The sequence below is a fragment of the Halichoerus grypus genome, chromosome 4, assembly GCF_964656455.1.
Source record: "Halichoerus grypus chromosome 4, mHalGry1.hap1.1, whole genome shotgun sequence".
Classification (NCBI taxonomy): Eukaryota; Metazoa; Chordata; class Mammalia; order Carnivora; family Phocidae; genus Halichoerus; species Halichoerus grypus.
This window is the reverse complement of record NC_135715.1, coordinates 184,947,305-184,974,854: the sequence shown is the minus strand read 5'-3', so window position 1 is coordinate 184,974,854 and position 27,550 is coordinate 184,947,305. Positions and strand designations below refer to the sequence as shown.

The 27,550-nt window shown below is 41.6% G+C and overlaps 1 protein-coding gene across 11 annotated transcripts in view; it reads right to left on the bottom strand.

Moving 5' to 3' along the window:
- The window catches only part of LOC118546997 (nuclear body protein SP140-like protein), a 62,391-nt gene that overhangs the window by 17,952 nt on the left and 16,889 nt on the right, over positions 1–27,550 (bottom strand). For 9 of the 11 annotated variants that reach the window (XM_036110134.2, XM_078071426.1, XM_078071428.1 and 6 more), the window contains 10 exons: positions 25,784–25,867; positions 22,315–22,398; positions 21,477–21,560; positions 18,073–18,156; positions 15,973–16,053; positions 14,756–14,839; positions 14,290–14,373; positions 11,446–11,532; positions 11,111–11,227; positions 10,170–10,223 (listed from right to left, as the gene is read on the bottom strand). In XM_036110134.2, the coding sequence (XP_035966027.2) occupies positions 10,170–10,223; positions 11,111–11,227; positions 11,446–11,532; positions 14,290–14,373; positions 14,756–14,839; positions 15,973–16,053; positions 18,073–18,156; positions 21,477–21,560; positions 22,315–22,398; positions 25,784–25,867 (843 nt within the window). The remainder of the gene's footprint in view (positions 1–10,169; positions 10,224–11,110; positions 11,228–11,445; positions 11,533–14,289; positions 14,374–14,755; positions 14,840–15,972; positions 16,054–18,072; positions 18,157–21,476; positions 21,561–22,314; positions 22,399–25,783; positions 25,868–27,550) is intronic. The other 2 variants (XM_078071423.1, XM_078071425.1) reach the window with 2 other exon arrangements.

Below are 27,550 nucleotides of genomic sequence, written 5' to 3'. Positions count from 1 at the left end.
CTTAAAACAATCTCTGTACTTGTAGTTGTGACACAAATCCTCCCACTTCTGTGCCATCTAGTGCCCAGAGTTCCTGGACTGTCCAGGACTGTCCCCCCACCCTAACTGAAACCACAGCAGGTTATATGTTGTGCATGATTTGAACACATAGGAGTGTGAGAAGACCACTGGCACCGGGTAAATAGAGATCTTATCTTGTCACTGTTGTGAAATAAAAATAGCCAGCTACTAGATTTTTACTGCCAAGAGTGAAGACCCAAACCATGGAGGGAGGCCTTATGACTCCCACTTGAGATTCCCATCCCATTCGGAGGTGGGTCAACTCAGACACCAGGACTTACAAGGCAGGAAGGGCCTACAAATAAAAAGCCTTGCTCATCAGACTAAAATGGTTATGTTCAAGAATTCTGGGATTTTGCCCCATTGACACCTCGGCTTTCCATGACCCTTCCCAGCCCTATGTAGGGGCTATGGCTATGTGCCCGGCTCGTGACTCCTCCCAGAAACAGACCTGTTTGTCTCTCAGTGGGGAGAGCCACATCACAAGGGACTTTGTCCCTGACTGCTCCCAGGACACTGATCAGGCCTTGAGCCCCTCTGGGGGCTATGGGTGGTGCCTCAACACCATCCACACTTCAGCTAACAGACCAGCTGACTCTGGCCACACCACTGTGGCCCTAGAAACTCATATGTGTCAGGAGCATGACTGAACCACTAATAGTCTGACAATGGTGTGCCCTTTATCAAAAAAACTACGTCCAATGCACTGATTGTCTGACTCTATGTCCCTCATCTCCTCCTGTCCACCCACCTCGGGAAGGCTCCTTCGTCACTGAAGGCAGCTGTCCCCAGAAAGGGATCAGCTCCTTCTTGCATCATGATCAGGATAAAAGTGGTGGGGGATTAATTGTGTTAGACAGACAAGTTCTGGAAATTCAGGACTCTGTTCTGCTGCTCTTGGAGATGATGCCTCATTGCTTCCCCTACCAGTCTGGAGGGCAGAGCCTTCAGAGAGCCTAGGGGATTCAGATTTATTTCTGATCTGATTATATTTTATGAAAATGCCTTTGCCCCACTTATATCTGACCCTCTGGATAAAATGTCTGAGTGGGAATAGGAGATCATTTGGAAAGGAGATGAAGTTACAGCCACTGAAACAGTACACACAGATTTTGCGCCAGTAAAGGAAGAGCAAAAATCCAGACATCTGAGGAGGGAACCCATAAAGCCTTGTTGGTACGGTGAAGGGAAAGCATTAATAATATCTGCCTTGCAGAACTGCCCTGAATCCTACCTCCAGAGAGAAACCACCCGGTACATATCTCTTACCACAGACATGGTGAGTCTACCATTCTGCATCAGACACGAAAAAACAGGGATAGGCCCCAGTGTCTGCACATCCCATGCAAGATTCCTCTAGACATCATCCCTACCCCGACTCTCAGTCCCTGGTAGGGGGGAGGGGCAGGGGAGGCAAATGCCACTTGGTCGGTGTCATGGACAAAGAGGGCAGATTGGGATGGACTCTCCTCAGGAAGTGCCCCCCCAAATCAAGGACTAGATGCAATGAATGAAACTGGGAGCTCTAAGGGGCCCACGTTGGAGGCACCGTCCATCTTCCCCTGCTTGATGTACGTTCCATTAGGGGACCTCAGCAATTGTAAATGCTTCCCTTTCAGGGCCACCATGTGTGCCCTTGGAATTGCACTTCTTGTGTAAAAGCCAGGCATCCACTCACCTCCTTATGCAAACATGGTAAATTATAGCTTAGGCTGGTCATTAGAGACCTAAATCATTTATGTTTTATGAAATTTTTTAAATACTGCATGTAACAAATTGAATGGATTTGGTCCTAGTCCACACTGGTCAAATTAATCAAAATGGGTGATGGAGTGGTGTCTTCATGGAGAAATTTGCCAGAATCTGCTGCGCGAGGTGAATTTGTTGGGAGGCAATTTTCCTTGGCATTTCCACATGCCTCAAATTATCTTTGCAAGGTTATTTGAATAACAAGCACCCTTGGAAGCCAGAGATAATGTAACCCTCTAGGTCAGAGAGCGATTTGTTTACTGACCTATATAAAATAGAAAACATCTCCCTCCTCTCCCCAGAGGAGATTTGCTTAAGTTCCAGCTAATAAGATAACGTCTCCCTCAGGGGTAAGGTTTGAGCGGGTTTGCCAGCAACAACCTTCTAAGATCGAGGTTTCTGAAGTGTGGTACTCCTCAGCCTGAGCACAGCCTGTGTGTGCACACGGATTTTTGGGGAAAAGAACGAATGCACCTATCCCATATCCCAGACATTTCATTCCTAGGTATTTATACAAGGGATCTGAAGGCATGAGGCCACAGAAAGACTTCTACAAGAACGTTCACTGCAGCTTTTTCATATTAGCAAAAAACAGGAAACACTTGCAGTGTGTGCCAATGGGAGAATATATACGCAAAATTTGGTATATTCATATAATGTGTGATACTTTGCAATTGAAAACAAACAAAATGCTGATATATTCAACAATGTGAATAAATCTGAAAAATATTATGCTGAGTTCAAGAAACCTTACACCAAATGAGAACATGCTCAAAAACCTCACTTATTTAAATTTTTAAAACAAGCCAAACTAACTTGCCAAGAAAACACAGAAAAGTGGTTCTGTCTTATGAGTGACAGGTAAGGATATACCAAAGGGCATAAAGGTTCTTTGCAGGGGGATGGTCATGTTCTGTATCTTGATAAGGATTTGGATTATATAGGGGAATGCATTTATCAGACGTCATCAGATGATACACTTAGTATTTGTGCATTTTATTATAAAGGTTATCTCAAAAGAAAAAGAAAGAACTGAAAACAAATAATGAATTCTAGTTAATGATATGCAGGTTGAAGTATGTGGGGGGAAGTGTACTGATGTCTGCAACTTTGAGATGTTTCATACTTGAAGATGGGTTAGTGAAGTGGATGAACAGACAAATGGATATATGGTTGGAAACACAATAAAGTAAGAATGGTATAATGTTAATTATGAATCTACATGAAAGTACCTTGGTGTTTACATAAAATTCTCCCAAGTTTTCCGTACCTAAACTTTCCATGATTCAATCATGGCAAAAAGAGCTTTGGAAAGAAAAGAAAGATTATTTACCAAGAAATGACACAATAAAAGAAGAATTTTCATCCACCACACAATAATTTGAGAAGACAGTACAGTAATCACATTACTGTACTGAGGAGGAATAAATGTCAACTTAGAATTTCTAATCTTGCAAAAAAATTCTATCAAGGCAAATTTGCAAACATAACACTTGGAGAGTCTGCCACTTAGAGACCACTCACTAAAAGAACCAAAAGGATTAAATTGGCTGGGTTGCCTGGGTGGCTCAGTTGATTGGGCGACGACCTTCGGCTCAGGTCGTGGTCCTGGAGTCCTGGGATTGCGTCCCACATCAGGCTCCCTGCTTGGCGGGGAGTTGCTTCTCCCTCTGACCCTCTCCCCTCTCATGCTCTCTCTCACTCTCTCTCTCAAATAAATAAATAAAATCTAAAAAAAAAAAAAAAGAAGAATTAAATCAGCTGAACCAAAAAAAGAGCTCTTTCCCATCTTGCAAGATGGCAGGTAATAAAGTGGAGATGCTGGAAACAAAGGAGAAGAAACCGGAAGCCAAGAAGGCTAATGCTAGTGGCAAGGTTAAGAAGGCTAACTGAACATAATAAAAAAATTAAAAAAAAAAAAAAGAAGGGGAACCTCAAGGCTAAAACACCAAAGGTATTTAAAGTAAAACAACAGAATAAGGAAGAATTGGCAAATACACAATCACGTGGGAGAACCGAACACATCTCTGTGCAAACCCAGAAGAGTTTAATTTAGAAGATATAGATAACAAAGCTGTGCTTGATAAAGATGTGTATGGGGAGAAGCTAGAGCCCAACGTACACTATTTTAAAGTGGCATAGAACATTTACAAATATTGACCATACATTAGTGTGCAAAGGAACTTTCACCAAATTTTAAAGAACTGATGAGGTCAGTTGTTCAGACTGTGTTCCAGATATGCATCTTCCATTCCTATTTAACTAATAGAATACCTGCACTACTGAAGACGTCAATGTGTCTGTACAAAACACCCTAGTTCATAACCTCCCTTTCAAGCTCTCATGGCTACCAGCTTAAGATCTGATCAGTAAGGTAAGAGCAGGATATTGTTGTGGGAGGAGGGGAACTCTAGGAAAGCTTCTCACAAAAGAGACCTCTGGAGGAAGGTGTTTTTTGCTCTTCACCCTTTTTCCCTCTGTTGGCCTAACACATTGACACGCAGCTGGAGCTCAGGAAGCACTTTGGACAATGGCATGATCTTTTTTTTTATTTTTAAAGATTTATTTATTTATTTATTTATTTATTTATTTGAGAGAGAGAGAGAGAGAGAGTTGGGGGAGGGGCAGAGGGAGAGGGACAAGCAGACTCCCCGCTAAGCAGGGAGCCCGATATGGGGTTAGTGTTCGATCCCAGTACTCTGAGATCATGACCTGAGCCGCAGGCAGACGCTTAACTGACTGAGCCACCCAGGTACCCCTGGACAATGACATGATCTTGACAGTGACTGAATTGAAAGACAGAAGAAGCTCCAAAGTGAAGGGCTTAAAGTAGTCAAAACAAATTTGAAAAAGAAAAACAAAATGAGAGGTCTTAAGCTACCAGATCTCAGCACTTATTATAAAGCTATTGTAATTGAGATGGTATAGTATTGGCATAAAGATAAGACATACAGTTAAGTAGAAAAGAAAGTCCAAAAATACACCTAAGCACATATGGGCAACTGATTTAAAACAAGGATGTCAAGGTAATTAACTCATTAATTCAATGCAAAAATGGTCTGGAACCACTGGATATCTGAATGCCAAAAAAAAAAAAAAAAAAGAAAGAGAGAAAGGAAGAAAGAAAGAAAGAAAAAAAGAATCCTTACCTCATACCATATGCAAAAATTAACTCAAACTGGATCACAGATCTAAATGTAAGAGCTAAAAACCATCAAAGTTCTTGAAGAAAATATGGTATCTTGAGCAAAGATTTCTTAAATAGAACTAAAAAGTCACAGATTATAAAAAATACTGTTAGACTTCAAAATAAATTTTGCTCTTTGACGCTGCTAAGAAAATGAACAGAGAAGCTACAGATTGTATGGTACATAACAAACAAAGGACTTGTATCCAGAATATATTAATAACTTTACAACTAGAAAATAAACAACCCAGATAAATATGGGTAAAAGATTTGAATAGACACTTCACTAAATGAGATCTATGTGTGGCAACCAAATACATAAAAAGATGTTCAGCCCATTACTCATTAAGAAAATGCAAATTAAAACTATGAATTACCATTACACACCTACGAGGATAGCTACAATTAAGATTAGCAATACCAAGTGTTGGTAAATATATGGAGTAATGGGAACTTTCATACATTGCTGATGGGAATATAAAAAGGTACAACAACATAAAAAATACTTTAGCAGATCCTTAAAATGTTGAACATGTACTTATGTTCATATGACCCAGTAGTATCACTCCTATGTATTTACCTAAGAAAAATTAAATCATATGTCCACCTAAAGATTTGTATGCACATGTTCCTAGAAGCTTTATTTGCAATAGCCAAAAACTGGAAACAACTCAACATCTATCAACAGGCGAGTAGATCTGTGGAGTATTCATATAATGAAATACTTCTCAGAAGTAAAGATGGAGTAACTAATGATACACAGACCAGCATGGATGTGTCTCAAAAGCTTCATGCTAAATGGAAGAGCCACATATTGAAAAACTGTATACTGTCTGTATACTGTATGAATTCATTTTTATGAAATTCCTGAAAAGATAAAACTATAGTGATAAAAACAGATCAGCTGTTGTCAAGAGCCAGAGGGTGGGAAAAGGGACACAGGTCCACTGGATGATGGAAATGTTACATGTGATGATCGTGGTGGCATGACATGGCAGAACACATTTGTTAAAACTTATCTAACCATCCCTTAACAGTGATGACTGCTATCGTATGAAATTATATCTCAATAAAGCTGATAAGAAAAGTAAAAATGTGCAAGATCTACAGAAAGAAAACTAAAACTTTGAAGAACATAGAACATGATCTGAATAAATGTGTGATTCATTCTCCTTCAATTCTACTCAAATTAATCTGCAAGTTCAATGTATTTTCAATCAGGGTCCCAACAGAATTGGGGAGGGATTGGGGGGAAATCTTGACTGATTTTAAAACTCATCCACACTGAGCAAGCCAGGATTACTGAACTTTTGACATCTCTTTTATGATGCTCCTCCCTGCACTTTTTACTTTTTCCTTGCAAAAGAAAATATAATGAGTAGGAATAGCAAAATATACTTGAGAGCTTTGTAATTAAACCAATTTGCTATGCGGGGCGCCTGGGTGGCTCAGTTGGTTAAGTGACTGCCTTCAGCTCAGGTCATGATCCTGGAGTCCCTGGATCGAGTCCCGCATCGGGCTCCCTGCTCGGCAGGGAGTCTGCTTCTCCATCTGACCCTCCCCTTTCTCATGTGCTCTCTCTCATTCTCTCTCTCTCAAATAAATAAATAAAATATTAAAAAAAAAAAAACAACCAATTTGCTATGCATTAGAAATAAACAGACGAATGTTTCAGAGTAGAGTGCACCCACAGATCCACAAATACAAGGAAAGGCACATAAAAAGGGCATTTTAAGTCATGAAGAAAAAAGCATTGGGGTTATTTCTTGAAATTATTGTCTCACATCAAACACAAAAAGGTGAATTATTATAGATTTAAACATTAAAAAGCATTAAGTACTTCAGGTATTCTGGAAGCAGATATAAATATTTTTAAAATTTTGAGGTGGGAAATATCTTTGTAAATTTTAAGTATAACCTAGAAAACATAAAGAAAAAGCCTGACAGGGTTTACTACATAAAATTTTCCAACTTCCTTAGAACAAAAGATAATATAAACCAAAAAGAATAGCATCAAACAAAACTAAATAATAACATAGATCGACAAAATGTAATATATATATATATAGTCCTATGCTTGTTCAGCATGGTTAAAAAAAAAAAAAGAAAAGGCCAGCAGGATTGTATCACTAGCAAGGCACATGTACCAGGCATTTTTAGGAGAAAAAAAAATGACCAATAATAACTGAAAAATGCTCAACCACAACAAAAATGAAAGCAATACCAATTAAAACAGGAATGAAATAAAAATTTTTACAGGTAAAATGTTAAATGTTTGTAGCGTCTTGTGCATGAAATACTGACTTAAAGTAAAGAAAATCTGACAGTATGAATAGACTTATTTAGATTTATGATAAAATTCTAAATGTGTTAATATATGCATAATGATATAATGTATGGTGATTAACATAACATAATAATAAAAAAATAAAAAATACATGCATGAAAAAATCTGTAAAGATATACATTAAAGTTTACAAAGATCATATATATATATATTTTAAAGATTTTATTTATTTATTTATTTATTTATTTTTTTTTTTTTTTAATTTTTTTAAGATTTTATTTATTTATTCATTAGAGACAGAGAGAGAGAAGCAGAGGGAGAAGCAGGCTCCCAAGGAGCAGGGAGCCCGATGCGGGACTCGATCCCAGGACCCTGAGATCATGACCTGAGCCGAAGGCAGACGCTTAACCATCTGAGCCACCCAGGCGCCCCTTATTTATTTATTTGACAGAGAGAGCGAGAGAGCACAAGCAGGGAGCAGAGGGAGAGGGAGAAGCAGGTGCCCCGCCGTGCAGGGAGCCCGATGCGGGGCTCGATCCCAGGACCCTGAGATCATGACCTGAGCCGAAGGCAGATGCTTAACCATCTGAGCCACCCAGGCACCCCGATCATATGTTTTTTTAATATTTAAAGATTAATTTATTATTTGAGAGTACGAGCACACTTGCACATGCACGTTAGGGGAGGGGCAGAGGGAGAGGGAGCGAGAAACCCAAGCAGACCCTGAGCTAAGTGTGGAGCCTGACCCAGAGCTTGATCCCACAACCCCAAGATTACTACCCCAGCCAAAACCAAGAGTCCAATGCTCAACCGATTGCACCACCCAGGCACCCCAACAAAGATCATATATGTAAAAATAAATAAATAAAATAAAGATGGGAGCATTTTGAAAAATATGTAAATTACTATTTTAAAAGATATAATCTAACCATATAAAGGTGAAATATTCCTTTTTTAATTTTTTTGGTCTTATGAAAAGTGTTAGTTCTCTATTGCTGCTGTAATAAATTGCCATAAACTTTGTGGCTTAAAACAATGCAAATTTATTATCTTATAGTTCTGAAGGTCAGAAATCTGAGACAAGTCTCATAGGGCTAAAATCAAGGTGTCTACAGGGCTTTGTTCCTTACTGGAGGCTATAGGGGATAATCCATTTCTTTACTTTCTCCAACTTCTGAATGCTGCCCACATTTCTTGGCTCACTGCCCCCTGTCTTCATCTTCAAACCAGCTACACTGCATTGCTCTGATCATTATCTCATCATCACATATCCCTTTCTCCACAGCGGGAAAGGGTTTCTGATTTTAAGGACCCGTGTGACTTAATTGGGGCCACCCACATTATCCAGGACAATCTCTCCATCTCAAGATTCTTAGCTTAATCACACCCTCAAAGTCTCTTGCCATGTGAAGTAATGGGTTCCAGGTTCCAGAAATCAGGACATGGACGTCCCTGTTTCTGTTGATAGAAGATCCTTAGGGATCATAGCACTCTCTTGTATGTCATGGGGATCTCCTCCATTAGACAGACTCTTCCACAGATCTTTCCTATACAATCATGTATCTATTTTTTACTTTTGCTGACATGGCCGAGGGGATCTGTGAGTCACATACTTAATCCCTTCAAAGAACCTTTTCCTTGTGACTGAATACTCTGACCGTTCACTACTTCTGCTGCATTAGCAGAAAGTTGTAGGGCCATACTCTTGGTTATCACTATAGACCACACTTTTCCCGACAGTGAAGCTCCAAATTTTAGCACCTTTTGCAGCTTGGAAAGGCTGAGAATTTTTCAAATCATCAAGTCCAGATTCCTTTTGCTAAGCAGTTCTTCCTTCAATTTACCTCTTTCCCCTTACATTTTACTATGAGCAGCAAAATGAAACCAGTTGCACCTTTATCACTTTGCTTAGAAACCTCCTTAGCTATTTATCCAGAAAGTTCGGCCTTCCACATTATCGGCAGGACAGAATTTTGCTAAGCTTTCTGACACTATATACTAAGGATCTCCTTTTCTCTAGGTTCCAAAAACACGTTCCTTGTTTCCTTCAGAGCCTTCACCAGTGACACCTTGAACTTCCATATTTCTACCAAGTCTTCATGATGATTTGCATGTCCTCTAAGACAAAATAGGCTTTCTCTACCATGTTCTGCACGTCCAAGCTTTCTCTAGCAGAGTCTTCAGCCCCATATTTCTAACAAACTGCTCAAGGCAATCTAGACATTTTCTATCATTCCACTTAAAATACTACCCTCTGCCCACTGTCCAATTCCAAAGCCATTTCCACATTTTTAGGAATGTGTTACAGCTGCACCACACCTCCAATAACCAAAGTCTGGATTACTCTTCTATTGCTGCCATAACAAATGACTACAAATTTAGTGGCTTAAAACAACATAAATTTATTATCTCACAGTTATGTTGATTAGAAGTCTGACAAGGGTCAGTAGGCCTTCATTCCCTCCTGGAGGTTGTACAGTAGAATACGTTTCCTTGACTTTCCCAGCTTCCAGAGGTCATCCATATTCCTGGTTCCTTTCCTCCATCTTCCTCCTCCTCCAGTCAGCAATATGGTATCTCTCTGTGACTATCGTCCATGGCCACCCCCCTCTCTCCACAGACAAGAACAGCTATTCCATTATATTGAGTGTACCCAGATAATCCAGAACAATATCCTCTTCCAAGGTCCCTACCTTAATTACATCTGTAAAATCTCTTTTGCTATGTAAGATAATAGATAATACAAATTCCAGAGATTAAGATATGGACATTTTGGGCGGACATCATATTATTATCACTTATTATCGTAAATAGTAATAATGCAACTCTAGCATTGAAAACCTCATTTTTAACATCGAAAGCAAGCAAAATCTTAGGCACTCTTACTTCTCTTCCTCTTGAGTTTTCCCGAAGAAGAGTTGTTTCCAAGATCCACAGTATCTGGAGAATAACAGGTGAGGGTGAGGAAACAGAAATTAATAAATAAAAGTTACAAATTTTAGGATTATTCATACTGCAGAACACTTGAATTTATAAAGCTGTTTGGGTTATCATTTCTCTCTTCTTTCTAAAGGGACTAAAAACCTACTGAATTGAGAAGTAGGAGTCCAGGATGGGCTCTGGGTCTTCCTTTGTTTCTCAACAGTACTTGGAAAAACACTGAAATACCTGTGTACTTCAGTTTACTCAGGGATATTTGTCTAGGTCTTAAGATTTTTTGTGAGGATTAAATAAAATCTTACGGGCAAACATTTACAGGAAATCATTAGATAAACCAGCGACACGCTAGAGGGCATCCATCAAAAATATGTGCTAAGTTAAGAATAGTCTTTCCTCCTGACAAGTAAGTGGCATCACTAGTTGTCTTTTGAGATTTTTCTAAGGTTGTGACAAAATGACACTGTTATCTACTAGCAGAAGTATGCTTGGCTTTCTCGGGCTCCACAGAAGATTGGGTGTGACAGGGATGGAAATCACTGTATAAATACAAGACTTTATTATTAGTAGACTAATGTAGTAAACACGATACTGCCATCTTTATTAGTAGACTAATGTAGTAAACACGATACTGCCATCTTTATTAGTAGACTAATGTAGTAAACACGATACTGCCATCTTTAAGAGCGTATTTCTACTACGTCACTCATGTATAATGAGCAGGGCCCATCCTGTTAAACGCAACTTTATAATGATCTCTTGCCTCTCTACTATTCCCAAAAGGGTCAGGTCAAGCAAAGCAGGGATCAGGATACTGGGATGGACCAGATCACCTGCCACCACCCTGCCCCTAGAGTCACCCCCATCCCTCGACCCTCCAGTAGCCTTACCCATCGTGTCACGTGCTTGGCTATTTGCAGTACTTGCTTCTGGACCTTCTGGCACATCTTTTGAGAAGCACATAACACAGGAACACTTCTTATTTCCATATGCTGGTAGCTCAGCGCCTGGGCCAAAATTGTGATGTATGAAGACTTTCGTTTACCCCAGGGATCCCCCTTTCTGTACCCTTCTTTATCTCGCCTTCTCTGCTTCTTCCTCTGAAGTCTTCCATTGACCCTCCCCATCTCTGGCCTTTCCTTTAAGTCTCCCTTTTTCCTCCCTTGTCTGTTTCTCTTTATCAGCCTCTGTTTCTGTTTTTTATTATTCTTTAAGTCATAATTACCTTGTCCATCATAGGTTAGTAGGCTGGAAATAAGCTCTTCTGATTCTTCCTCTCTATTCATTTGGAGAGTTTCTAGTTCGCGAGATACTAAAGAGAAGCAAGAAAATTACAGTCCATGGATCCTGAGAGTGATGAGGGAAGAATTTCTGGTGCTCTTATGCTGCACCCTGATATTCTGAGCTAAAATGAACTGCCTTCTGGGAGAAGACTACACCTGCTCTAATAATCACAACCTAGAGCTGCCAAAGCCATGCTTTCCCCATCTTTTGTACCTCATTCTGCTTTCTTTACTCCTACTTTTCTACCTGTAGCCCTAAGAATAAAGTAAAAAGATCTTATCCTTCCAGGAAAAACCAACTGTTCTTTGAAAATTGTAAAAAGTAATTACCAGAATGGTTTTTAAACTCATCCCAATTGGCCCATCACTACTTACATCACTAACCACATTTAAAGCCAGCCAATCAGTGACAGCCTTACACTTCTGAAAATCAGCCAATCAGCCACACTCCAGAAAGCCTATATCTATTACTAAATGATAACCTAGTTATAAACAGTCCCCAGGTCTGAAAGTCTGCAGTTCCTGAACTACAAGCTTCCTAAAACTCTACCTAAAAGCAATTTCCTTTTTAAAAGAACTATGTCCTGTAAATACCATACCTCCTTCCACCATGCACCTTGCTTAGCACGCAATAAATCCTTCCTTTAGCTTCAGAGATGGCATGATGGTCTATCCCTCCAAAAATGGATTTCCCACCAACCCATCTTGAAGACTCTTGTTTAACAATGTCTTGTGGGATCCTTGGGCCAATAGGTATAAATCCACTGCCTCTTTTGCCCAACTCAGATTGTCTTCCTGATCAATCCATCTCAACAACGACTTGAACTCTGACTTGTTTCACTGAGTTCTTATTTCTGAATTAATCTTATTACTTAAAGATGTATATGCAATTAGACACAAAGTAGTTAGACATTTTGGTTTGGAGGTGCAGCATTTAACAAATATTCTGTAATATTTTTTTATTCTTCTACTCTTTCATTTACTCTTACTTTTGTCTATTTTTCAAAAGTTTTGTCTTATGTGTTTGATTGCTCCTGATTTCTTGTGCTTCTTGAATGTTAGAAGAAAGTGATCCAAAGCAAATAACCCTGGAGGGTTAAATGGTTAAATGGAGGCATAACCCTGATAAGTCCCCTGTCCAAAACTAATTCATGGATGTGGGTCCATTAAATAGTAGCTAACTTGTGCAAAGATATTTGGTCACCCTTGGTCTTGAATCCTTCACCAAAACCTCTTGTCAATTTGTGAAACAAAATCATTTTGTTTAGCATATAATCTGAGGTCAACTACTATCATGTAATCAATCATATGTTCCCATTGTAGTCTCTGCTCGGTGGATGAACCCATTACTCCATTCACTTGCAGGACACCATTCACACTAAGGACTGCATGTGGTGGCCGCATTGCTATTTGTCATGGTTGTGTCTTGGCCAAAGCTACAATCTCCCACTGACAGAACTCCACTTCCTCTTTGTACTCTCAGAATCATTCTTGCACTTATTTTAATAAATGGCAAAATTTCACCAAAGGTAACTTTGGGTTTCAAAGGGGAACTCTGGACATGTCAAAAGTAAACAGTGCTTTTGATAGTATTTCTGAAAGAGAGAGAAAGATGACCAAAAGTTCCCATGTCCCAACCAGTAACTGCTACTTTCAGACCATCATCTAACAGTTTCTTTTCTTTTAAAAAGTCCCTATAAACTTAATAGGAAGGACTTATTCTGTAAATGAAACTACCAGATTAAGGGGCCCCTGGGTGGCTAAGTCGGTTAAGCATCTGCCTTTGGTTCAGGTCATGATCTCTGGGTCCTGGGATCAAGCCCCACGTCATGCTCCCTGCTCAGCGGTGAGTCTGCTTCTCCCTCTCCCTCTGCCCTTGCCCCCTGCTCCTGTGCTCTCTCTTTCTCTCCAATAAATAAATAAAATCTTTAAAAAAAGAAACTACCAGATTAAATGTACTAAAGGAAGAATAACTTTAGAATTCTTAGAAAATTCTCCTACACATAATCAATTTATAATTGATCTGAACATTAGTATGTCTACACTATGCATGATTCAAGATCTGCAGGCAATCAACAAAGTAGGTATATCGCACTTCTCTGTAGTGCCTAACCCAATTACTATAACTCTTTTCTAAAGCCAGATTCTTTTCTTTAATATATTTATGCTCAGCTTTGTTTAATGTCCCATTTGATAAGAATAGCTTAAATTATTTACTTGGGAAAGTCAGTGGCTTGTCTGGACTGTTATTTTCTAGAAATATACTTAAGTCTCATTGTAGTAGGCAGAATTCTCAATGTCCACTCAAGATTTCCTTCCCCGACCCCAGGGACTGCAAATATCATGAGATATTACCTCCATTTTCAGGCAGAGTTGATGTTAAGAAAAAGAGGCTATCAACATGAGAGATAACCAATGCCGGTGAGGATGTGGAAAAAAGGAAACCTTGGTGCACTGTTGGTAGGATTGTAATGTGGTATAGCCACTATGAAGAACAGTATGAGGGTTCCTCAAAAAACTAAAAATTAGAACCGTCATATCATCCTGCCATTCCACTCCTGGGTATATATCCAATGGAAACAAAATAAGTATGTCAAGGAGATATCTGTGCCCCCATGTTCATTTCAGCATTGTTTACAATAGCCAAGACATGGAAACAACCTAAGTGTCCATCAACAGATGAATGGATAAAGAAAATGTGGTAGACAGATATATATACACACAAAATGGAATACTATTCATCCATTTAAAAAAAGAAGGAAATCCTGCCATTTGTCCTCCCTTACCTGATCCACTTTCTGGTGGCAAGCTCAAGTCTTCCTGGGGTTCTTCTTCATCACACATTTCTAAACAGGCACTGCTACCTTCTGCTGAACAGAATAAAATCCCTTAGTGGATCCAGCATATGACCAATAGAAACCATAGCAGGAAACCCACCCTGATAACCAAGGTGGCTCAGGTATCTTCCAGGTGGGAATGTCCCTGCCCTCAGACCCTCCTGCCTTAGAGTTCACCTGACCTGGGAGTTAACATGGCTCGTGTCACTATCACCAGAGGCTGAGAATGGTCCACCCATCTCCCTCCCTTCCCATACACCTAATCCTGATCCTTTTCACTTGGCTTCACACATTTCTTCTGTATGTATAAGTGAAGGGGAGCAGTGGAGGAGGGGAGAAGAGAGGGGAAATTTTCCTCCTTGTAGACAGAAAAAAAAGATTTGGTTAGTGAAATGGGAACTGAAATCATACTTACCTTCCCCATCACATAGCAGTTGCCTGAGCACCTCCTCTGGTTCTTCTTCACTGATCATTTGGGGAGCTTCAGGATCACAGGACCCTGAAAGGAAATAAGGAAATGAGCTGAGCCAGGATGTTCAGAGCACAGGTGAGCTGCCCTTTGGGAAAAGGGACATCTGGTCCAAGGACCCCACCTGAGATCCAACCGAGCCCTCCTTCTCCTGACTCTCCTACTCTCTGCTTCTCCATTTCCTTCCCATAGATCTGTCTCCAGACATTTCCTCATCTGCACTAGGAGAATATTTGTGCATCCTTGATTTTGTGGGCTCCACTCCCCTGACTTCTCCCATCTCTTTACTTTTCTATTTTTTTTTTCCCTCAATGGTGATATTAATCTTTTCTTTCCTGCTTATTCCTCCTAGTTCTGTTCTTCCAGGTCTCTCCAATCCCTAAAACAGGGTCCATTCCTTCTGTCACTGTCTCTCTTGATTTCTTCCCCTTCCTACTGGCCTTCTTTATCTGCTAAGTGGAAGTTTCTCTGCTTTAGGCCCTGTTCTGCTCCCTCTGGGAGCCACAGATCTCCCCTTGGACTCTTCTTACATGTGACCACATTGACCCCTGCTAGCCTCACACAGCCACTATCTGCAATGAGATGCTCAGGGCATGGGTCTCTGCTCTTCCTCCTACTTGATCTTAGGGAAAAACAAGTATCCTTCATCTGTGCTTCTATGTCTTTCTTTAAGGAGGAATAACAGCAGTTTCCCTAGCTAAGTCCTAAAGATTTATGAGGAAATCTCACTTACCAAAGTACTTTGAAAAGAAAAAAAGCACAAAATAATCCAATAACCTGATGACAAAAATGTGACAAAAACTATAATTTGGGCTCGAAACCCTTGATCTTTCCTTCTGACAAATAGATCACAGAACCATGTTTTGTTTGAAGCCCACCCAAGGTTATGACAATATAATAATAATATTAAGCACTAGATACATACTTCACTTTTATTCTTTATAGAAAATAAGAAGTAGGCAGAGGTTAAAATCACAATACTGAGTCCTTCCTATAAATAGACATAAAGAATGTGAAGGAAAAAGGACACTGTCTTTGCCAGTATTTATCTACCACAACATGAAGAGGGAATACATCTGTTCTAACAATAAGGGCCATGCCGTTCAGCTCTGAATTCAGCTGCCTGATATCCTGCAGCCCAGGGCTGGCAATCCCTTCCTTACCTTGCCCACATGTTGGTGGGGAGCTCAAGGCTTCCTGAGGCTCTTCTTCATCACTGGTCTCCCAGGAGGCATTGCTGTGCTCTGCAGAAAGGAATGAAATGCCCCAGTCATCTCAGTACACAATCAGGGGAGATCATGGTGGGAAAACTCATAGTGAGGACATGGGACACTCAGGTATCTGCTAGGTGGGACTGTCCCTGTCCCAAACCATCTGGTCAATCTCTGGGCTCTCCTGGCCTGCAGGTTGACTCCCTCCTGTTGCCATCACCAGAGCCTGAGGACCATCCACCATCTTCCTCCCCTCATGTACACCTAATTCTCTCTCTACTTCTTCCCCTTTCTCATTGCCCCTGCTCATTACTTCTGTCTCTGCCCTTATCTCTTGCTGCCAGTGTCCCTAGGTGCTTCTCTTTGTTTGGATGTGTTTCTGTCTCCTTTTCTTCTCTTTCTCTCTTGCACCTCTGACACTCTTTAGTGTCTTTATTGCCTTTCCCTACCTCACTCAGTTTTTTCTTGCTCCCTTTCTTCTATGTTAGGAGAGGTATCCCTAAAATAGTACTGTAGAACCTGATCAGGAGATGGGATAAGGAACAGACTAGGTCAAAGCAACACCACCAAACACAGGGAAAATTTGTTCTAAGGCCCACATATAAAAGAAAGATCAGAGCAGTGCAATCACTGAAAATATTTACACTCTCATGAGAGATGAGGCAGAAGCAATAGACTGGTACCCCATGGTGAATGGGAGACACAGAAGACCACAGGAAGGACAACTGATTTAATCCTAAGGCAACAAAAATCACAGGTTTATGTGGGAAAATAATATGATCTGATTGATATCTTGCAAATAACAATCATGCTAAAGTGGAGAAAATGGGTAGAATGGAAACAAGAGGAAATGGTACATTCGTGTTCTCTTTAACGAGGGAGCAAACTCTGGAGAAGGAATTTCTAGTTTCACAGAAGAAGCTGTTAGTTTCAACTTTGGAAGTGTCAGTTCCTGAAAGTCATCTAAATGGAGAGGATCCTGTGATAAATGCCTTCAGGTACACAGAGGGATATCTTGGGAGACAGGTGTCCCTAGCAGGCAGGCACTTGAGACTCATTCTGTTACCGGAGAACTGAGACTGCCAGGGAGAGGGTTATTAGTCTCTGAGTATCTTCCATGTACCACTCTCTACCTGGGGAGATTAAATATAAAAACTCACCTTCGAGATAGACACTTTTTGCCGGAAGATGCTCCTGTCTAGACTCGCACTTTAGCTTTACAAGATCCCAACTTCTTCCTTCCCCAGTTTCCACTCCTTATTGATTTTTAAATTATTTTGATATAACTCTTTCTCTACATAGTTTCCTTTGTGCTTACTTCCACATTATTATTATTTTCATATTTATTTGCCAAATTATTATATAATCGCTCTAATTTTCATCTCCATATCTCATTTCCTCGTGAGCTTATACCCTTTCCAGGTTGTCTCTCACTTTCTCCTTTTCTAGCTCTGTTTCTCTGAGTCTTTCCTCTGGATGCCTTAAAATTTCCCTTATTTTATCTATTTTCCTCATTCTCACAGATGCTTCCTCTCAAACTGACAGAAGTTCCTTCCTTTTTGCATGGACCACAGCACCAGACAGCCTTCCCTTATCAGCTCTATGCTAACAATCTCCAGAGGGACCTTCTAAAGTGCAAACCTATCAATCATTCACAAAACTTATTCCCATATTGCTGGTACTTCCGGAAGTAGGCTGAAAATGATCTTGTTGCCTCAATTGCCATAACCTGTTGGTACTTGGGTTTTTATTGGCATTTAATAAAATCACCCAGGCCCTTCTGCTCTGGTGCCCCAGCCTACCTTTGCTATATATCTCCCTACGTTCTCCAGGCATGGATACCCTCTACACTCAGGAGCTCTGCTCACCATTATTCTTAGTCTCTCTTACAGTTTTTGAAAAAAAGCAAAACAGAAAATGGACACAGTCTCACCTGTATGTATGTGAATATGAAGAATAGAATGGTAGGATGGGAGAAAGGCAAGATTTTTTTCCATGCTGATCAGAAAACAAAGGTTTATTGAGGGAGTTGGGAATTTAAATCAGAATTACCTTGTCCCTCTTCTGCTGGTAGGCTGGGCATCTCCTCTAGTTCTCCTTCATTAGTCACTGGGGAAACTCTGGGATCACAGGTCACTGCAGAGAAACAAGGACATGATGGATCATGGAGGGTGATGGGAGCAGACCTCAGCATGTCCATGCCCACCAGGATGGGAAAGCAAGCCACCTGCTCCATGCTGCCCCTGGGAACCACACTGTCTTGTTCTGCTTTCCGCCATCTTGTTACACCTCCTCTGTCCACTTCTCACCATCCCACCTGCATTTCTGCCTCCACACATCTCTGTTTCCTAGCTGTGCATCTCTTCCATTGTCTGGGCTTCTACCCCATCTCTTGTTTTTAGGCCTTAGTTTTGTTTTTGTTTTTCAGTGATAATGTATCTATTTTCTCCTGTTACCTTGTCTAGCTTCCTTACTCTAGATGTCTTCAAGCCCAAGTGGTTGAGTCCATTCCCATGCTCTCTGTCAGTATTTTCCTTTCTCTCCCCACCAACATCAGTTTTTCCCTTATTTTTTTTAAACTCAAGAAAATTTTTATTTTTTGAGGTGAAACAGGCCCAACAGCAAAAACACTAGAAACAATTCCCCTATACTAAGGTGGGAGACTGATCATTAAATTCTATTAGAGCAGAAGGGGCTGTTAAAAGTACTCTTCTGTTCACAGGCCCTTGAGAATGTTGTCAAATAGTTGAAACATTTGGAAACCCATGCCCAGTTTTTCTTTTTTCTCTTCTTAAAAAATTTTTATTTAAATTCAGTTTAATTAACATATACTATATTATTAGTTTCAGAGGTAGAATTTAGTGATTCATCAGTTGCATACAACACCCAGTTCTCATTACTTCAAGTGCCCTCCTTAATACCCATCACATAGTTAGACATTTCTCCAAAGAAGACATACAAATGGCCAATGACTCATGAACAAATGCTCAACATCACTCAGCATCAGGGAAATACAAATCAAAACCACAATGAGATACCACCTCACACCAGTCAGAATAGCTAAAATTAACAACTTAGTTTTTCTTTTAATGAAGGTCTTATGTTGGACCCAGGTGCACTTCTTTGGGAACGTGCGGGCTCCTGGGGCTTCCTCTTTGTGTCTGACCACAGGACCCTGCCCTGACTGCCAGGTGGCTTCACACAACTGTTCCCTCAGTGACACACCCACTGCTGCCCACTCTGCCTTTTCTGCTTTGCCCCTGCAAAAATAACCTGCATACCTCTTTGTGCTTTGTTTCCCCATCCACAAAAGAGAGGTTACAACAGTTTGCATGCCTGTATCTTAAGGTTTTCGAAGATAAAAGGAAGTCTCCCACAACCCAGTAATCTGATGGAGACTGTCAGAAACCTTGCACACCTTGTCTCCCACACTTTGTTCTCTTTCTCATTTTCACCCTTCCCAAATGTGTCTGCCTCTTCCATTTCTACCTTTGTATCTCGCTCTTGGGATCTCTTGACACTCCTCTTCGTCTTTGTTTGTTTCCCCATGTCTGTTCCCACCTCCTTTTTTTCCCCTCATGCTTCCCTGCTACTCTGCTTTATTTCTTCTCCCTGACTCTTATCTTGTTTTCTAGGGGTCAGAAAAGGCATCTCTGAGATGGTGTCTAATATCTGCATGATTTCACCAGATTAGTGAGCAAGTGGGCAAGAAAACAGTGCCAAAGCTCAGGTGAGAAAGAGTAATCAGATAATTAAAATTACTGAACAAATTTTATACAAATTTTTGAAGTAATTGCAGGACAGACATGAGGCTGGAGCCATGGGGAGGAAAGTGGATTTAATCCTTCTGACAACAAGAAGTTATCAACTTAATATAGGAAAGTAGGATAAACCAACCTGCATTTTCAGAGTCCTCTAGTTGACCTGGAGAGAGTGGGTGTGATGGGAACATGACTGGGGGGAAGATATGAGACTGGAGGCTGTTGCTCTGGTTCCAGAGAGAAGAGACATCTGACCAGAGTGTTTGTGTTGGGTATGGAGAAGAATGGACAGGCAAGAGACAAGTTCGATATATAGCTGACTAATCTGGATGACTGATGGGCTATGTGAGTTGAGGGAGGGGGATGAGTCATGATGACCCCTAAATTCTGCCTGAGGAATGGAACAATGGTGTTCTGTACTGAGATAGGGAATACGGGGAAAGGAGCAGATCTGGTGTCAAGAAACATGGTATGTGCAATTGTGGGTATCTTATATTTAGGTTCCTGAAAAACATCCAAATGGAGTTGTCCTTTAGGCCCTCTGCACAACTGTATTCAGGCCCTCAGATGAATGAGGTTAGAAGACAAGTCTGGGCCAGACAGGTGCTTGGGGATCATAAGTTATAGATGGGAGCAGACAAGGATGCCTGGTGGGGAGGCCCACTGCCTCTGAGAATATTACAGGTACCATGTTGATAACTGGGGACATCATAACTTGAAAACCCATGGCTAACATGTTCCACCCCTAGTGGCAGACTTGTTTCTGACGAACAACTCTTCTCTCAATTCCTACAATGCCCCAAACTGTCTTCTCTATCCTTTGTACAGTATTCATCTCTGCTGAATTTTCACTCATCTTTTTTTTCTTGACGTATAACTTTTGTGCCCCTCCCCCACCTTTTTTTTCTTAGTGTCTCCCCCCCACTTCACCTTGCATTTCTCTCTTAACATCATGTTCTCTACCTGTCTAAGATGATGGAGCTTATCTCCTTTCTTCCATGGTGCTCATTTCCCTGCTTCTGTCTGTTCTCTCTAGTTCTTAACTTTCTGTTTCTAATTTTTCAACCTAAGAATTAAAACTGAAAATTTAAATTTCAGACTTTCTGTGTATTTCATCCACATCCATATTCCTTCCCCATATCATCAATGTTTTGGACTGTGGCCATTGGTAAATGAGCAAGGATCCTTCCCTTTGCCAGGTCCATTTCAAAAAACTCTTTCATGTGAGTTCTCTGTGTTGCAATTATACCCATTATGCCCATGTTCCTGGCACAACCTCAGGGAAAATAGGTTGGAAATTATCTCCCCTCCCTGATAACATGGTTGTATTTAGACTCCATGTCTATTTGAGTAGAATTGTCAATCACCTTGGTGTTTCTTCATTTCATGACTCCAACTATATTTTCCATTCTTCTCTTTGTCTGTGTTCTATACCCAGGGAAAACTCAACCAGTCTGAGATCATCCTTCACTGCTTGTGTCTCTCAAGGGAAGCAATCAGAAGCTGGGCATAGTTTGTCTATGTGAATATGTGAGGATGGATGTATGGATGGATGGAAGGAAGGAAGGAAGGATGGATGGATGGATGGATGGATGGATGGAAGGGGAATAGGGAAGAGATGGAAGAAAGTGTCCCTCTATATTCATAGGAAAACAAAGTTTTAATTAGATAACAGGTCATTTAAATCCTAATTACCTTCTCTATCATAAGGTAGTAATCTGGGCATTTCTTCTGATTCTTCTCCGTTGTCCCTTTGTAGAACTACCTGTTCACAGGACACTGAGGAGAGAAACAGGAACATGATAGACAGTTGGCCTGGACTCTGCCTGGATGTGGCCAATGCTCAGAGAGCATTGGAGCTTGATGTTCAGAGTACAGGAGAACTGCTCCTCAGGAAGAAAAGTATGTTTATACCCACTGAACTCGCTCCGCTTTTTTTAGCACCTTGTTTCCTTCTCTCTCCTTCCTTCTTCTCCCTCGAACCCTGTCTCCACACATTGCTGCACCTGCACCATGAAGCTGTGGGTCTCTTTGACCATGACTTGCTCTCCCTGACTTCTGCCATTTGTTTGCATTTCGCTCTTTTTGCTCCTCCAGGAAGTTCTTCATCTCTTTGCTCCATTATCTCCCTATTTATTCCCTTACCTCACTTTCTCTCTGCTATACTTAGTATTTCATTAATCCTATGCAATCCGTGGGAAGTAAGTTTAAGATTATCTCTCCCCTCCCAAACCCCAACCTGGTAGTGTTATAGTCCATATACATTTAGATAAAATTGGGCCTACTTAGCCAACTCCATTGGTGCCCCCAGTCTACATTCTTATTATTCTGTGCCCTTCAGTTCTTCACCCTAGAGCCCTTCCATTAAGGTGCTTAGCCTCCCTTCCCCCCTGCCTCCCACACACCTGAGGGAAGCAACCAGAGGCTGAGACAAAGTGTGTATTTGTGTTTGGGGGATGGGAAGAAAATGTCCTTTGCATACAGTCAGACAAACGAATTTAATGAAGTAATTGGTCATTTAAATCATAATTACCTCCCCCATCGCCTGGTGGCTGCTCGGGTATCTCTTCAAAATCGCCTCCATTCGTCCTTTGGAGAGCTTTGTGCTCACAGGAAACTGAAGGGAAATGCAGAAATGACCAACCAGACATAGCAATAAGGGAATAGACCTCAGGAACCTCATGCTGAATTCAGTGCTCAGGTGAGCTTCTCCTTGGGAAAAAGGACCTCGCCTAAGACCTACCAGAGCCTCCCTCTGTCTCTTCTTCTTCTGTTATCCTTCACACACCTCCTTTCTCCATCTCATTGTTCTGTCACCACACACTGTTGCTTCTATACCAGGAAGGACTGGACATCTCCATGAATCCCTGGGCTTCCCTCTTGGGCTTTTTCTTCTTCATGGCTCTTCCTCGCTATCTGTCAGTTTTCCTACTTCCTGCCTCAGATCTCTTGCATTCCACGTGGTAAGTCCCAATCCTACCAGCTCTTTCTGCCGTTCCCTGTTCTCACTACTGAAATATATTTGTTGGATGAGGGCCTTCTTGCACTGGGCCCTGATCTACTGGCCTGGGTACCTGAACACCTCTTGGGTTCCCCGGTGTGAACTCTGCCTCTGTGATCCTGGCCACCGTGACCCTCTGCCAGCCCCACACGACCATCACCACAGTCCCTCCCCTTATGTAACTACTTTGACCTGGTAAAAGACCCTTATACACTGCAGTGCTTCTCTTTCTTTATCTATAAAATAGGAAGAAGCAACAGTTTGTCTCTCTAAATGCATAAGTTTGTGGAGATGAAATGACATCTTCTTTGCCAAAATTCTTTGACAAATCACAGTAACATAATAAAAACCATTTGACAAAAATTATAATTTAGAGTGGAGAGCAGTTGATCTGAAGGATGACCATGTTTCTCTTGGGCTTTTTCCAAAATTAGACACAAAATAATAACATTATCAATAATTAGGATAATGCTTAGTTTTTATTCTCTGGAGAAGCTAAAGGGTCAGTGGGGATAAATCCAAGTCTTTACTATGAATAGGTATGAAAGACATCCCCCTTCTTCAGCATATCTCTCCCCAAATGTGCACTTGGGAACATTTATGTGATTCATGGGATTCCAGAACACACTGAATCCTTTCACTGTGGCGTGTGCTCAGAGTAAAATGCATCAGGAAACACCAGCTTGAAATTCAGCTGCCTGATATCCTGCAGCTCAACACTGGCAACCTCCCCCCTTCTTTGCTGGGCCCACATCTTGGTGGGGAGCACAGGCTTCCTGAGGCTCTTCATCATCACTGGTCTCCCAACAGGCCTTGCTATCCTCTGCAGAAAGGAATGAAATCTCACAGACATCTCAATTTATGACCAAGGAAATAGCATAGCAAGAAAATGAGAAAAACCAAGAAAGCCTGAGAAACTGGAATGCCCCATTCCCCAAGACAACCTGACCTGAGGTTATGTTCACTTCAGTAGCTTTCACTAGAGGCTGAGAATAATTCACCCATCATGGGAAAATCTTCCTCTTCTTACTTACACATCATCCTTTTTCTATTCTTCCCTTTTCTGTTTGATTCTGTAAATCTAATTTCTCCCTGCCTCAGTTTCTGCTGTTGTCTCTTGGAGTTTCTCTTTCTCTTGGTGTGTTTCTCTCTCGTTCTCCGTTCCTGCGACTTTCCCCCTTGTTTTCCCTGATACTGCTCTTTCTCTCCTATCCTTTGTCTCTCAGTTATTCCTGTCTAGCTTTCTCTAAAGAAAGGCCTCCCCGAGGTGGTTTGTGTTAAATAAGATTTAACCAGAATGGAGGAAGGAAAGCAGAGGGCAGTGGAACAGAAAGACAGTACTAAATAAGGCACATGAAAAGACTCAGATGTGAAGGAGATATTTAACAATTAAAATCATTGGGGAAGAGAGTCTCTTCTATCTTGAAGTAATAGTGTAGCAGGCAGGTGATGAGGCTGAGGAAGTAGGCAGGTGGCTCATTGTGGGGGCCACCCTGGGCCCCACTGAAAGAAACTTTAATGTAATCCTTGGTGTATTAAGAAGTAGGAAATACTTCTTATTGTTCCTAAGTAGGAAAATAATATAATCTAATTTTTATTTTCAAATGTCCCCTTTAATTGAAGTGCAAATAATGCACTTAATGGGAGTAAGTTTAGAGGGAGGAGGGAGGCAGAAGGCGGCCTCTGAGAACCATGATAGTGACAGAGACATGGATTAGAGACTCGGCTCTGGGGACAGGACAGATGGACAGGTAGGAGATATTCTGAAGGAGAAATGACCATGCTGGAGGAGTGACAGGCATGTAATTGAAGGCCAGAGGAATCATGGGCAACTTCTACATTTCCGACTTGAAAAAAACACGGATGAACAGTGATCTATCATTGAGGGAAAGAACACTGAAGGGTTAGATCTAGCTTGAACAATGAAGAATGAACAATGCTCTCAGTTCGGGGTGTGCCAAGGTTAAGGCTCTTGAAAGAACTCCAGTGTAGTTTTCTATCCAACTCCTGCCTTCAGGTCCATGGATAAATGAGCTCTGAAGATGATCTGGGGTGGAGATTTGGTCTTGGGAATCACTGGAATACTCGGGGAGAGACCTATTGCAATCTGACATTTTGTAAGTGCCACTTTGATAACTGGGGACAGTTTCATGTGGAAACTCACACCTAATGTTGTCAGCCCTTGTGCCCAAAGGTGCTTCTATCCAGTGCTCTGGCCCCGAACCTGCAGCGTCCCAACCTGTTCCTCTCCCCCTTGTCCCCCATTTGCCCTTCCCCTAGTTTCCATCTATTCTGCTTCTCTCCGTAGTTTGCCTTTGCACCTCCCTGGCTTTCCCCACATCCTAGTATTTATTTTCCACTCCATATTGCTTTTTCTGTATATTTTTCTCTCAATTTTTACCTCTGATCCTTGAGCCATTTTTCAGTTTATCTCCTCTCTGCTACATCTCCCACTTCTTCCCTGTCCATCACTGTTTCTCCCACTTTACCTTGATCTTCTGTCTCTCTGAGCTCTGGTGTCCTCCTGATTCCCCTCTCTCACTGTCTCCAGCACTCGGGGCTTTGACTACAGTACCAGGGACCTCCCACTGGTCGGCTACGGGGGGGGACAGTCTCCCACATGGACACACATGGCATGCTACCTCCAAATTCCTTTCAATTGGTCTCTGAAGTTAACTGAAAATTGTCCCCCTTCCCCACCCTTGAGGGTAGGAGTTTGTGTTCCTTTTGGAAAACTGGATCCATTTGTGTGATTTGTCCTATATTACCCCTAGCTATCTTTTCCTCTTTCTCTTTCTATATTCTCCATCAATGAGTACTCTCTCTACTGAGGAGCTCGGACTCTTTTTCTCATAGTCTCTGTCACATCTGTGGGCAGGTAAGGGCAGATAGAAGGAAGGACTAGCAGAGGCCTGGGATCAGAGACAAAATGCAGGCTTTCCTCCTGCAAAGACAAGAAAACAAAGATTTGATACAGAATTGTAAGTTGAATGATAGTTACCTGGTCCCTCACAAGGCAGTAAGCTGGGTGTCTCTTCCAGTGTTCTGACATTATTAATTCGGAGAGGTGAGCGTTCACAGGACTCTGAAAAGGGGACAAGAAAATAGCAGGACTCAGACAGTGACCAGAGAAGAGACCTCTGTGTGCTGAAGCTGAACTTTGCTGTTCAAGCTCCAAGGACCCCACCTGGGGCTCACCAAAGTCTTGCCCACCTCTTTCTCATTCTGATGCACCTGACTGAAATGGAAAACAGCTGTGTTCCCAACGAAGCAGTGGTGCTTACTAGACATTTTCAACACTTGGAACATTTCCACCACGCCAGAGAGTTCTCATGTGCTGATTTCAAGTCTGTTTCTGCCCACTGTAAGCGACCACTCTTCTGATGTTTATCACCATTAATTAAGCCCTTCCTTTCTGGAACTGTACTCATCTGTCCTGACGCTCACATAAATAGGGTCACACAGCATGTACTCTTGTGATTGGCTTCTTTTGCTCAGTGTACATCGGACTCTTGAACAACACTCACAACAACCTTATTTTAGATATATAGATTTATAGATATAGAGATTGACAGTTTCAATTTATCCACTGGAACACAGAAAGTAAGTAAGTTGCCCAAGTAAGCAAGAGGTAGAGCCAGATGTGAAAGCCTGGCAGTGAGGTCTCAGCATGTTTGCCCTTAACTTGTGTGTGGGAGAAGGTTCGAGTCCTAGACCAGTCATGTGACCATGCACAAATCACTAACTATCCTTATGCCTCCGTTCCTTCCCTTGGAAAGTGGGAATAACAAACCCTTATAATAGGGTTATAATGAGGAGTACTTGTAAAAGGATATCTGGGTTAGAATAACTTAGCAAGAAATCATAATTTTCGGTATTAATGCTGTAGGCATTATAATTCAATGATCAGTTATTAGTAATAATATGAGCAAAAGGATGATTGAAAAGCTGGAAACAGTGGCTATTGGTAATGAGGGTACATAGTTCATTTGTGAGCAATAGAAAAGTTGCTTCACAGGAAGGGCTGACCTTACACGCAGCGGTCTGAGAAAGGCTGGTGCTGCTACTGTTGTCACTGTTAAGCGATTACTGCCCTTTATTCTCTTCTCCCCCTTACACTCTTTTCCATTTTCCTCTCTCTCTCTCCCTCTTTTTTTTAAGTAGGCTCCATGCCTAGCATGGAGCCCAATGCGGGGCTTGAACTCATGACCCTGAGATCAAGACCTGAGCTGAGATCAAGAGTCAGATGCTTAACCGACTGAGCCACCTTGGCGCCTCTCTCTTTCTTTTCTACCCAGAGCCACTCCTTCCATGTTCTCTTCTGCACACAATTACTACTCCATCTCCCTCTCTTTTCTCTTATTATGGGAAGCATTTAGAGCAGTTCCTTCTTGGCTTTCTCTTTGGGTCTGCCACCTGGTGCCAAACCTCATCCCTTCCCAGATCCACTGAATTCCTAACTCACAATTACCACTGCCAGCTCTTCCCCTTAATTGTGCCTCATGGTCACAGTAATACCTGCTCTTGTGGGTTCCTGTTCTATCTTCTGAGTGGTCCTATCTGCCTGACAGCATTTTTGGATTCCACAACTGGTTGGTTAGTTAGGATCCCATACAACCCACCACCGGCCTGGCTCCCCCCTGCATCCCCACTGTCTCCTTCTGCACCCCTTCCCATGGGGCACTCTCCACCCAGGAGCTCGGCCCCCCTGATCTCTCCTCCCCTTTCCTCTCAGCAGATGAGAGAACAAGTCTCTGTGGAGTCACAA